This window comes from Podarcis tiliguerta (genome assembly GCF_965153285.1).
Source record: "Podarcis tiliguerta genome assembly, chromosome: 11".
NCBI lineage: Eukaryota > Metazoa > Chordata > Lepidosauria > Squamata > Lacertidae > Podarcis > Podarcis tiliguerta.
Genome location: NC_139544.1, coordinates 20,499,832 through 20,513,453, shown reverse-complemented (window position 1 = coordinate 20,513,453; position 13,622 = coordinate 20,499,832). Strand labels below are relative to the sequence as shown.

At 44.8% G+C, this 13,622-nt stretch overlaps 1 protein-coding gene across 1 annotated transcript in view; it reads left to right on the top strand.

Moving 5' to 3' along the window:
* Positions 1 to 13,622, top strand: part of LVRN (laeverin) — a 38,264-nt gene that overhangs the window by 1,147 nt on the left and 23,495 nt on the right. Inside the window, exons 2-7 of the mRNA XM_083403824.1 lie at positions 3,839 to 3,981; positions 4,326 to 4,501; positions 6,372 to 6,498; positions 7,736 to 7,890; positions 11,115 to 11,228; positions 13,443 to 13,583. Coding sequence (XP_083259950.1) covers positions 3,839 to 3,981; positions 4,326 to 4,501; positions 6,372 to 6,498; positions 7,736 to 7,890; positions 11,115 to 11,228; positions 13,443 to 13,583 — 856 coding nt within the window. The remainder of the gene's footprint in view (positions 1 to 3,838; positions 3,982 to 4,325; positions 4,502 to 6,371; positions 6,499 to 7,735; positions 7,891 to 11,114; positions 11,229 to 13,442; positions 13,584 to 13,622) is intronic.

The window sequence follows — 13,622 nt, the reverse complement described above, 5'->3', positions numbered from 1 at the left end:
GTAGGTATGCGGTTCCGGGCTTGCTTCCCAGAACCCTCCAAGTGCCGAATTTGCAGAAGCTGTCCAGGTTTCTGGTTTGATCCCGGAACGTCCCGCTTTTCCTTAAAAGGTAAAGGGACCCCTGACCATTAGGTCCAGTCGTGACCGACTCTGGGGTTGCGGCGCTCATCTTGCTTTATTGGCCGAGGGAGCTTCCGGGTCATGTGGCCGGCATGACTAAGCCGCTTCTGGCGAACCAGAGCAGCGCACGGAAACACCGTTTACCTTCCCGCCGGAGCGGTACCTATTTATCTACTTGCACTTTGATGTGCTTTCGAACTGCTAGGTTGGCAGGAGCAGGGACTGAGCAACAGGAACTCACCCCGTCACGGGGATTCGAACTGCCGACCTTCTGATCGGCAAGTCCTAGGCTCTGTGGTTTAACCCACAGCGCCACCTGCGTCCCCCGCTTTTCCTTAGGACGTCCCTATTTCCATCAGGGAAATGTTGGAGGGTATGGTAGGATGTCCTTGCTTTCATTGGAAGGTTTGCAATTATGTGGCCCCCGAACCAAGGAGATGGGGAACTATACAGCCTTTGGAAGACACCTGAAGGCAGCCCTGTATAGGAAAGTTTTAAAATGTTTAACATTTTATTAAGTTTTTATATATGTTGGAAGCCACCCAGAGAGGCTGGGACAACCCAGTCAGATAGGTGGCGTATTATTATTATTATTATTATTATGGAATAGGACATCCTTATTTTCATCAGAGAAATGTTGGGGGTATGCCTTACCCCTCTGATGGAACTAACAGGGGAGAGTTGCATGGGAGGAAGCGTTAAACACTTTCCCTGAGCCTGAGGCCCACGGGTTTAGCACAGGCCTTCCGACTCAATTCGGAACAATGCTGGTGCCTGTTTATATTCGGTTATTTGTCCCAACGCTATTCCTTCTGTCTTCCAAGGAGGGTGGGATCTGCTACTGGTCTTGCATCCAGACACAGCGATGATTCTTGATCCAATGTGCGTGACATGCCGACACCTTTTGCAGGAGAGCCTGGGTTTTTTTAAGCAGAGGTTGGATAGCCATCTTGCCATGGATGCTTGAGCTGAGATTTCTGCATTACAGGGGGTTGTGCTAGATGACCCTTGGTGTGCCTTCCAACTCTAAAGTTCTGTGATTCTATTAGAGCAAATGGGGCACTGCTCCAGCAACCTCAGTCTGGCTTCGGCCCCAGGCCCCACCATCCTGCCTTCTTGCTTGCTGCCAGTGAGGGGGTTGTACTGCTTTATTGCTTTCCTCCTCTTGCTTCTCCTCAGTCTCCAAATTGCTCTTATTGGACTTGTTGCAGGGAACATGAGTTGGGTCTGCCTATCACTGGCTCTAACTGTCTGCCACTGGATTCCTCCTACTTTTGAACCACCCTGCCTTCCACCAGCCCCACTGGACAACTGCAGTATTGGAGACAGGGGGGAATTATTATTATTATTATTATTATTATTATTAAATTAAATTTGTATACAGTGGTACCTCTGGTTACAAACGTAATTTATTCTGGAGTCCGTTCTTAACTTGAAACCGTTCTTAACCTGAGGTACCACTTTAGCTAATGGGGCCTGCTGCGCCGCCACCGCTTGATTTCTGTTCTCATCCTGAGGTAAAGTTCTTAACCCGAGGTACTATTTCTGGGTTAGCGGAGTCTGTTACCTGAAGTGTTTGTAACCCGAGGTGTTTGTAACCCGAGGTACCACTGTACTACCCTTCATGGACATGTGCATATCTGACACAATTGTGCAAGCAAGTGTAATGATCTAGGATGAGAGTTTGAAACTTGAAAAAAACACGTAACTTTAAACAACTTCCCATATGGCAACTTCAGAATCCTGATTGCATTGCCATGCAATATGCTGACACTTCAGTTCCCTGAATTAACTCGAGTCCCTTTTCAGTGTTGTGTTGTGCTGTTGCCTGAAGGATGTGAGTCTCCTGCAATGATGCTCTAACAGGCTGCCTGTTCTCCTCTTCCTCACAGCTGTTCTGCCCTTCATAGCCCAGGCTTAGACTTTTTAAAGCAAACTCTGTACAATGATTTTTGGGAAGAATGGTCTAGTCTTGTCAGGAAAGCAGATTTAATTCACACTTCTTGTAAGCGAGGGGCGGACTTTCGTGATCTATGGAAATATAAGCAAGGCCAAAATTGGGCGCCCCAAAATGGATCTTCTTAATTATGGATCTTCTAAATCTTCCACCCCCTTGGCTTGGCATCCTGCATTGCATAAATAATCATTTCTACTTTGTCACTTACTCTTAAAGTCCAAGTGGGGTATAAATGTGCTTATGTGGAAATACTAATATATATTGTGAGTCAACGTGAGCTATTTAACTTGAGAAGAGCCTTTTTCTCAGTTTGGGGTGAAGGAGGCATTCAGTAGAACCGGTTAATTTCTCCCAACACACAGGAAAACAGAGAAACAAAAGGACTTCTGAATCTGTCCCAATGTATATATTCCTTCTAGTAAAGCCGAATACTCCTCCCCTGACAATGGCTAACCCAATAGCTTTCACTTCTTAAGCTGTTGGGTGTGCTTGTAACTTATTTTAAAAACTGCACACAGCTCCAGGGATCAGGTTGTATAAACTGCTCTTGCATACCACTAAGGTTGGGGATGCATGTGGAAGTTTGTTTCCACACACATTGGGGCTATCTTATTTTATTTATTACATTTATAAATAACTACCCAGGGCAGTTTATACATAACTGATAAAACAACGAAAACTTCTAAAAACAATACTAATACAAATCCAGACTGGGATTTTTTTAAAAAACCAAATCTCCATTTTTAAAAGTCTTGTTTAAATAAGAAATTAGATAGCCAGAGATGGTGCCTGTCTAGTATTTAATGTGGGGTTGGGGGGGATTCCAAAGAGTAGGGGCCCACACTAAAGGCCCAATTCCTCCTTATATTATGGTATCCACAGGAGGATTGATGATATATGAGCTGAGGCAATCCTTTATGCATCCAGGTCCCAGGCCAGGGGCTCCATGGGGGGGGGGTTAAAAAGTTTGAAGCAGCGGGCTGGGCCCCCTCAATATTTTGCTGCTGTAATGGGCTGCAACAGGCCCCACTATGCCTACCCCCAGCCACAGCAGGCCCCATCAGGCCTTCCTGTGGGTGTGACGGGCCCCATCGGGTCCTTCTGTGGGTGCGACAGGCCCTGTCAGGCCTACCTGCAGCCACACCCGGCCCTGTCAGGCCACCCCACCACCACGTAATGTCAAAGTTGGGTGGAACCCAGTGCGTGTGTCCCAGTAGTAATAATATAATAATTTATTATTTATACCCCGCCTACCTGGCTGGGTTTCCCCAGCCACTCTGGGCGGCTTCCAATAGAACACTAAAATACAATAACCTATTAAACATTAAAAGCTTCCCTAAACAGGGCTGCCTCCAGATGTCTTCTAAAAGTTTGGTAGTTATTTTTCTCTTTGACATCTGGTGGGAGGGCGTTCCACAGGGCGGGTGCCACTACCGAGAAGGCTGGTTCCCTGTAACTTGGCTTCTCGCAGCGAGGGAACTGCCAAAGGGCCCTCGGCGCTGGACCTCAGTGTTCCAGGTTGTACAGGGCTTTGTATACCAACCTCAGCCTGGGCCAGCCTCAAGGGCAGATTGCATTGAAGTAATCCCACAGGTTACCCTCTCATGAAAGACTGTTCATCCCAGTGCAGAAACCACAAAGCTGGTAAAAGGGATTCCCAGCCACCGAGGTCTCGTGGGCCTCTAATGACCGAGATGGATTCAGGAGCATCCCCCAGACTACGAGCTATTGACTTTAAACTTATTCGTATTCTCAATTTAGGTGGTTGGTCGCATCGCACCTAGAACCGGTAGATGCCAGGAGGGTTTACCCATGCTTTGATGAACCTGCAATGAAAGCTACCTTTAACATCAGTATTGTTCACCACCCAAGCTATAAAGTGCTTTCCAACATGCCGATTAAGGGTAAGTAAGGGAATGTGGGACTTTCTAATTGTGTGGTGGGACCCGTTAGTAATGGCAGTGGTACTAGGATTATTAATATTGTTGCTATTATAGTTGCTGCAGCCAGGATTGGAAAAATCCCAGGTGCCCTGATCATCTAGGTGCCTAAAAGTTTAGTGCTGGAACCTAGGAATCTGATGAAACCCCGGTTGGCCATGGCATTTTTTACACAGGAAACAAGAGTACAGCTTGACTATTAGATCTAGCGGTCACTATATAGAAGGCACCCTTAGACTTCCATTCTGAACAGAGCAAATTTGCCATAATATTCAGTATTAATGCCTATAATAATTGTTCTTTTATAGATGTATCTGAGTATAAAGATGTGAATGAGAGCACATTGAGTACTTTGAGTAATGGGACTGCACTGATGAACTGGACTGTCACAACATTTGAAACAACACCCAAAATGTCCACATATGTCACTGCTTTTGCGGTCTGTAACTTTGATTATGTCACCACAGTGGAGAGGGGCAATGAGGTGAATAAGTCTGCTGAATTTATTATAGACTTTAGCAGCATATACTTGCATTTATGAGTGAATTATGTGTTGCAGAATATGCACTGATGTTTAAATTACGGTATAAGATTAAATGGTTTTTTAAAAAATTAATTGCATCCTGAAAACTAATATGCTACATCTACTCCCGTCTCCCACTTTGTCAATCTTATTCAGAACAGGGTTACTCCAGATCAGGTTTTGTTTAAGCACAGTACAACTAGATTCTTTAGTGGAGAAACATTCGTTTGTTAGAAGACTGCTTTCCACACGCCAGCCCACCTTTGGAATAGGGTTCTCTTACTAGAACATCATTCACTACGTGTAGGCACTGCTGTCCCAGACTTGGTTTACCAGATGAACCAGATCTAGCTGGCATGCTGGATGCTCATCTCCCTCATCCCGTGCAGGCCATCTTTGAGAGGTGAGTGGGACCACCCACCTGTCAATCACCTAACATTAAGAGGGCAGGTGACTGATAGCTGTCAAAGTTCAAATGAGGTTGCTGTAACTATTTAATCAGTGATTACAGGGAACTCCTTGGAGATATGCTTTTAGCACCAGTCGGCTGACTGGTGCTGGCAGTGCTCCTTTAAAGATTTATTAAATTGATATAATCCCATTTAAAAGGCTGTCAGTCTGGGCCATTATATCATCATAGAATCATAGTGTTGGAAGAGATCTTGAGGGTCATCTGGTTCAAACCTCTGCAATGCAGGAATCTCAGCTAAAGCAGCTCACAGCCTCTCGTGCGACTCTGTCCCACTGTCTGTTTTACCCAAACTGCCCATGCAGATTTGTCTTGTCATCTGCAAATGGGCAGAACGGTTTAGGATCTACACCAGTGTTTCCAAAACTCATGTCTCCAGCTGTTTTTTGGACTACAACTCCTATCATCCCTAGCTAGGAGGACCATTAGTCAGGGATGATGGGAATTGTAAGTCCAAAAACCACTGGAGACCCAAGTTTGGGAAACACTGATCTACACTATGGGGGAAAGAGTAAGATGCTTGTGTTTCTGGGCTTTTCATTTTCCAAGGTCTTTATCAGTGCTTGTGTTGTCTAGCTAAGGAGGACAACCTTGTCTGTAGCAGACTACTGATTATATAAAGTTTCACTCATGAAGTCTCATATCTCTAACCATTAAGCAGCTAGTACTCCCATTTACCCAAATGTCTGATAATCCAAAATATTAACAGAATGCACCAATTCAGAAGGCTCCATTCCCTTACCCCTTCTACAGAATTTTCCACCTGCCCATCAAGAGTTAGGCAGCATTCTGTGGCTGCTTAGCACACTCGTACCTTCTCACTTATTTAACTCAGTGTTGATTGGTGACTGGCTGCATGTAATCCAGGTGATAAATGGTTCTTGCAAATTGTAGTCACGACAAACATTGTGTGGAGCAGACACACAATGCTTTTCAAGTGACTGCTTATGTAGTCCTGGATAACACAGAAATGAATTCATTGGTGTGTCGATTGTCAAATGTTTAACTGACATGGAGCATGCACAAACCTAGCAACCGTTTCCCTTTCATCCTGCAAACTCATCCTTTTGTTTGGAAGAATACATGGCACAACTGCATGCGGATGTGGGAGCAATTAAGCTTTTAAAGAACAAGACTTTCAGGGTGCATGATGTCATGGAAGAAAATGTGGTGGTCTGCAAAGGATAAGGCAACCTGAACAGAGGTCTAAAATGCAATGAAGTTTTAAGGAATTCTGCTAAATATCTGTTTTCTTTTTTCTGAAAGTCACTGTGCAAATTCATGGCCACTGAAGAAGGCCTAATGATACGAAACAGATTTTCATCACTTGTCCAAAATAACCATTTCTGTGCATATTCATAGATACGCATTTGGGCTCGGAAGGATGCAATTAAAAATGGATCTGCTGATTATGCTTTAAATATCACTGGACCAATCTTTTCATTTATGGAAGACTTACTTAACATCAGTTATCCTCTTTCAAAAACAGGTATTCTTGCTTGCTTCTTTTTTAAAAAGAAACAACCTCTTAAAATGTTTAAAACGGACAAAATTGTTTTTGCTTGGAATCATGTGATACGTCCCCGGAAATGCTTTTTTTCTTCTGACTTTGAATTAGAAATCCATACAGTGTTTGAGGAACAGCTGTTCTAAACAAAAGGCATAACATTTCTGTGACCCTGAAACTAGCTGGTTTATTGTGGTCTGAGCTGTCCGAGACAGCCTACACCTTAGAATACACTATTTGTTTTATTGTATTTTTAAGACTTACACCCTGCTGTTCCATCTAAAATATCCCTGAAGTGGCCATCAACAGATAATAATAATAATAATAATAATAATAATAATAATAATAATAATAATAATTTATTATTTATACCCTGCCCGTCTGGCTGGGCCTCCCCAGCCACTCTGGGCGGCTTCCATAGAAACCAAAAATACACTAAAATATCACACGTTAAAAACTAAATCTTCAGTTGAAAGCTTTGGTGGTGGGGCAGCTAAGAGAGATGTGGTGAGGGTGTGATATTAATGTCTCTCCCCAGCTCTCTGGTTGCCTCTGCTACTGCCCTTAGGAACCTGTGAGACACCAAGAGTAGAGGGCTGGTGCCTTCAGGAAGCCCACAAACAGGGCTTGAAGGCATCTGATTGGCCACACTGCACAAAGGTGGACCTGAGACCTGATTAAGCAGGTATCTTTTTATGTTCTTTTGTACGAATACTTCCTTGTTTTTTTGTTATTAAAAACACAGAGCATGGAAAAAACCTACATGGGGGCGGGGTGGGGGGAAAGCTCCCAATAGTATTTACAGTCATACCTCGGGTTACAGACACTTCAGGTTGCATTTTTTTGGGTTACGGACCACCGAAATCCAGAAGTACCGGAATGGGTTACTTCTGGGTTTTGGCAGTTGCGCATGCGCAGAAGTGCCAAATCACACTTTGCGCATGCGCAGAAGTGCCAAATCACACTTTGCGCATGCGCAGAAGCACTGAATCGCAACCCGCATCTGCGCAGATGCACCGCTGCGGGTTGCGAATGTGCATCCCGCACGGATCACGTTCGCAACCTGAGCGTCCACTGTACTAGGTTTCTTTTCATGCCAATATTGTCAGCGACTGAAAATCTTGGGAAATGACAGATTAAGCCAAGAGCACTCATGTAAATGTATGAATTGTGAAATTGTTAAAGCTTCTCCTTTTTCTCTTTATTTAAACCAATCTAGATCTGCTGGCGCTACCTGATATGGGAGCTGGTGCTATGGAACACTGGGGGCTAATGACTTTCCAGGAATTATCCTTGTTGTATCACCCAGAAGATAAATTCTCACACCAGAAGTATTGGATTTGCAAAATTATTTCCCATGAGATAGCACACCAGGCATGTGGTAAAATCTTCTGCACTTTAATCTATCTTAAAAACAAAGGTGTTATTTTCGAAGTAGCTGTAGCTGCAATAGTGGCAATTTAATGTGAAAATAAATCCTGAGAACTGCCAAGTGTCTGGAATCGGTCGTCAGGAGTACAGTTCCTGGGGAAGTAGAAGGCTCAAACAGCATATCACTGACTGAATACATTTTTAGAGTTTTATAGATAATTCCATAGAACTAACAAATAATAAAAGTGAACCCTGGCATGACCTTTAAAAAGCCCATTATCTATTTGGGTGTCTGTGTTGAGATTAACATAAACCATGTGGAGAGTTTTTTCAACAGACTGTTCACTGAAAAAAAGGTCACTGGTATATTGAGTAGGGACGCGGGTGGTGCTGTGGGTTAAAGCCTCAGCGCCTAGGGCTTGCTGATCAAAAGGTCGGCGGTTCGAATCCCTGCGGCGAGGTGCGCTCCCGGTGTTCGGTCCCAGCGCCTGCCAACCTAGCAGTTCGAAAGCACTCCCGGGTGCAAGTAGATAAATAGGGACCGCTTACTAGCGGGAAGGTAAACAGCGTTTCCGTGTGCGGCTCTGGCTCGCCAGAGCAGCGATGTCACGCTGGCCACGTGACCCGGAAGTGTCTTCAGACAGCGCTGGCCCTTGGCCTCTTTGAGTGAGATGGGCGCACAACCCTAGAGTCTGTCAAGACTGGCCCGTACGGGCAGGGGTACATTTACCTTTACCTTATATTGAGTACATTTACCGGTACTCACTTTTGCTTTCTCTCAGAGCCCTTAGATCATGTATGGGGGACCTTTGGGCCTTTGGATGTGGCTTAAATATGGCTCCCATATAACCTGGCCATTGGCCATGCCTGCTGGTGCTGATGCAAGCTGTAGCTCAGCAGCATCTGAAGGGCCAAAGCTTCCCACGTATGACTTAGGTATATGTTGCAGAAATGCAAGCAATTACTTGCACTTCTGCCAGCACACCAGAATTGTCCTTTTGACCTATGAGGCTTCCTGTGGCACTATGCTGTTTAACAAGATGCCCTTTAAGAGACCACAGCTAAAAGTAAGCCCCCCTAAATAGCATTTTTGGGCCGCAAAAGAGAAGGGGGTACAGTGCTAATGGCCCCTGCTCTAATTAGCAACACGGCTATAATCTAGTCCCAGTAGAAGTGTAGGAGGATAAGTGAAGCACACAAGAACCACCTTTCTGGTTCAGTTTATAGTGCATTTGTCCCAGCATTTTGCTTCCAATAGTGGACAGGAAGGAATATACAGGCGCTCATAAGCAAGACAGGAAAGTGGTGACCTTCTCATATAGTTTGACCCTATTACCTGATACTCAAGAGATATTTTTTTTTTATTTTTTTTTGCCCGCAAAATATGCCTGCAAATATGGAGGTTTAACTGTCATGGCTAGTCTCCATGAAGTTCCCAGCCATGTTAAAAAATAATTCATACATTTAGTGATTTCCATAAGTTCATTGTGCATTGTCCCTTTGAGCTTGCAGTTGGGCAGCTTGTAATAGATCCCATTCCTTGAAAGCTGAATGTAGTATGCAGCTATGGGTATGCAGTGCTTTTTTGTGATGGTACTCACTGATATGGAGTACCGGTACCTCTTTGTTTAAAGGGGGAGGGGGAAGGAAGTAACAAGGGGAAGCACAGAAGTGGGAGCAAGAAAGGAACAGCACGGAACATTGTCACATTTGTTTAGCACTAGACTATTTTTTTGCTAAAAGCCTACAAAGGAGTACTTAATGAAAGCATGTAAAATAAGATACTGGATCAAAACTTGATTGATTAGCATTTGCTCTACAAATCCGCAAACATATATCAGATTATTATAAACTTTAATACCAAACAAACCTTTTGACACTCCAATATATGCTTCTGCTTAAGTTGTTAAGCAAATCTATTTTTTCCTGTTGTGTTTCCTATTGACTTGTTTTTCTTTTCATTATGAGTTAAGCGATAACAGTTTTATGTAAAGTGGTGTCTGAAAAAAGTGTTTGTAAACTGGGGGAACTCCATGCTTTACACGCTTTATCCTGACAAGATTATGGTAAAGCATAAGCATGCCTCTTTTAAATTAAAGTAGAAAAAGGATCAAGGGAGTGGGTGGGAAGGGTAAAAGACCAGACCCAAAATTGCTGCTTATTTACATCTCAAGAGAAGTCTCCATTTCCATTTCAATAGAAGCCTCCATTAGTGCTTATAGGAACTGGTCTGGAAATGCATATAGCAGTTGGCAGGGGGAAAGTTAATTTTCTCAGTAGCAGTCAGGCATGGCGGCATTGCTCATCTGCCTTCCCAGTACTGAGCATCACTGCTGCTTCCCGAGAGGGGAGATCCAGGGAGCTCAGGGTGATGCTGGAGATGCAGCAGAGCCAATCTGGTGCTTCCTCCTGCCGTGCCTGCGCCGCACTCAGCTCCCCTGCACCTCTCAGGAACCAATAATAACACTCAGTGCTGGGAAGGCAGGTGAGTAGTGCAGCCTTGTCTTCCAGACCGTTATGGCTCCCTCCTCATTCCACGTGGTTCTGCTGTTTAAAGACATACAAATTCATTGCATTCGCGCTCTTGAATGCATCACACTTAGAGAGAATTCTATTTGGTTATGTTATCAAATCCCAGAATGGATTTTTAGCACTTTGACTGCTGATTTCTATCTTTGTAGCTTTTCTAAAATGGCATCTTCCCAGTGCTTTTTTTCCTGGGAGTACGCATACCCCTAAACATTTTGTGAATCTAAGTTTGGCCTCATTGAGGGGCAGTATTTCAATATGAGTAGGAAAATGAGAGTACCCCTAAACATTTTTTTTTAGAAAAAAAGCACTGCATCTTCCTAAATTCATACAAACCTGTAAACATTATAGCATTCCTTTTTGATAACGTATGCCAATGTGAGACTATTAACTACAATGGTACCTTGGGTTACAAACACCTCAGGTTACAGACTCCGCTAACCTGGAAGTAGTACCTCGGGTTAAGAACTTTACCTTGGGATGAGAACAGAAATTGTGCACCGGTGGCCTGGCGGCGGCCGGAGACCCTATTGCTAAAGTGGTACCTCAGATCAAGAACAGTTTCAGGTTAAGAACGGACCTCCGGAACGAATTAAGTTCATAACCAGAGGTACCACTGTACACTCTTATGCCTGATGATTAGAAGAGCAGTTTGAAAACAATGCATTGAAAGACTCTCCTCTTCCTTCTATTTGAAGTGGTTTGGAAACCTAGTTACCATGAATTGGTGGAACGACATATGGCTTAATGAAGGATTTGCATCTTACTTGGAGCATCTCGGTACATATTACATAATGCCCACAATTCCTCTGGTAGGTGTGAACTATATCATCGTTTATATAAAGTTTATCCAAACTGTGGGATTGTTTTCAGTCCCTTGAAATTAATGGGATCTATGCAATGGTTCTTTCAGGTCTTAGAGGGCCCCAGTTTAGATCCAGTCTCAGCATTCTCCTTTCTGCTGCCTCCACCTACTTTCCTGCTTACATATGAGCCCCTATCCATACACTGAACTAGTACAGTCCACGCACAGATTTGCCACTTCATCTCAGCTTTTTGAGAACTCATCCATTAGCTGTCCTAGCAGCCTTACAGTTCTCCATCAAGGTCAGTAAAGGTAAAGGTAAAGGGACCCCTGACTGTTAGGTCCAGTAGCGGACGACTCTGGGGTTGCAGCGTTCATCTCGCTTTACTGGCCGAGGGAGCCGTTCCGGGTCATGTGGCCAACATGACTAAGCCGCTTCTGGCGAACCAGAGCAGCGCACGGAAACACCATTTGCCTTCCCGCTGTAGCGGTACCTATTTACTTGCACTTTGACGTGCTTTCAAACTGCTAGGTTGGCAGGAGCAGGGACTGAACAATGGGAGCTCACCCCATCGCGGGGATTCGAACCGCTGACCTTCTGATCAGCAAGCCCTAGGCTCTGTGGTTTACACCACATGGACACCCGCGTCCCAATCAAGGTCAGTAGGTGGCTCCAAATCCCTTAGCAGAATCCACTTTTTGAGTCCACGGCTCCCTTGACCAATTGCAGCACCCCTGTGGTTATGTCACCCCTTGACTGCAGAGCTGGCAGCCTTTCACCCTTTTTCAAACACCCTCCCTTGTGGAGCGTCCCCTCATCTTCCTCCCCTCTCCTTGGAAGTCCTCTGGGCAGCCACTGTTGCCGCTCCTGGTCTCTGAGCTGCCCCCCTGCCCCAAAGAGAAGTGCCTCCTCACACTGCTCCACAGCGGCCTGGGAAGAGGATGCCCCCAGCCTTAGCGGCCCAACGGAGACTGGCTGAAGGTGAATGTGAGGTCAGTGTGGTGTAGTGGTTAAGAGCAGTAGTCTCGTAATCTGGGGAACCGGGTTCGCATCTCCCCTGCTCCACATGCAGCTGCTGGGTGACCTTGGGCCAGTCACACTTCTTTGAAGTCTCTCAGCCCCACTCACCTCACAGAGTGTTTGTTGTGGGGGAGGAAGGGAAAGGAGAATGTTAGCCGCTTTGAGACTCCTGAAGGGGAGTGAAAGGCGGGATATCAAATCCAAACTCTTCTTCTTCTTCTTCTTCTTACCTTGAGAGGCAGCGGCAGGCGCGGCCAGTCCTGCCAGGCAGAAAGGCTCCCCTTCAGCACCAGGCACTCAGCTCCCAGGCAGGCCTTGCCCACAACAAGCACAAGAAAGGCCAGCGCAGTGCCTGCCTGCCTGCCCAGCTTCCCACTTGTCTATCCATTCCCAACAGTAAGGGCTGACGGACTGGCTGGCTGGGCTCCCTTGCCTGCTTGCTTGCTTACTCCAAGACCACCTCAGCTCCTGGCAACTAGCACCCCCTGGCCAGAGGCACCATTCACTTGGGAAGCACATTGTAGCCAGGGCTGCTGCAACAAACAGCTGTGCAAGCCTCTGGTAGGCAGAGATGCGAGAAGGCATTAGAGGAGGGAGGGAAGGAAAGAGGGACAGAGGTCAGTGTTGCCTGTGGCACCACTGATCATCATTCAAGGCATCCTAGGGTGCCACGGCACACTGGTTGAAAAACAGCTGCCCTAGCTAATAATCATGCCTTGTATACTAGGTCAAAGCTGTCTTCTACTGCTCTTTTGCGCTATGGTAATACTATAAACCATAGGTATTCTTTTTGTTGAAATTTTGTGCTATATATTACTGAACTGATTCACACTAATCATCTGTTGTTGTTTAGTCGTTTAGTTGTGTCCGACTCTTTGTGACCCCATGGACCAGAGCACGCCAGGCTCTGTAATGTAATGCTACATTATCTGTAGCAGATGGTAATTAAAATTAGGACATGATACTGGTTTCCTGACAATTACATTTCACATGCTGGCATTCCACAAATTGACTTTCTGCGATAAGAATTTCAGCCAAATACAGATTTTCTTGAAAGGGGTTATGAAGGCAATGACTTGAACGAAGGTTTTTAAATAGGAAGCCTATTAAATGTTTTATGAATTAAGTATAATTCTCAAAATAACTTAAAATGTGGTCTTTTATTTTAGGTAAACATTGCTATTTTATGGTTATTTTCAGGACAACATCTTTAATTACCAAGTGGTTCAACCTGTCTTGCGCATGGATAATGAACTACAAAATCAGTCTTTATCAGACACAGGTGAAAGACAAGAATCGGGTGCATTACTTCAACTGTTTGGTTTAATAACATACAAGAAGGTAAAAACAAAATTTGTAAGCAGTACATTAAAGGATTTT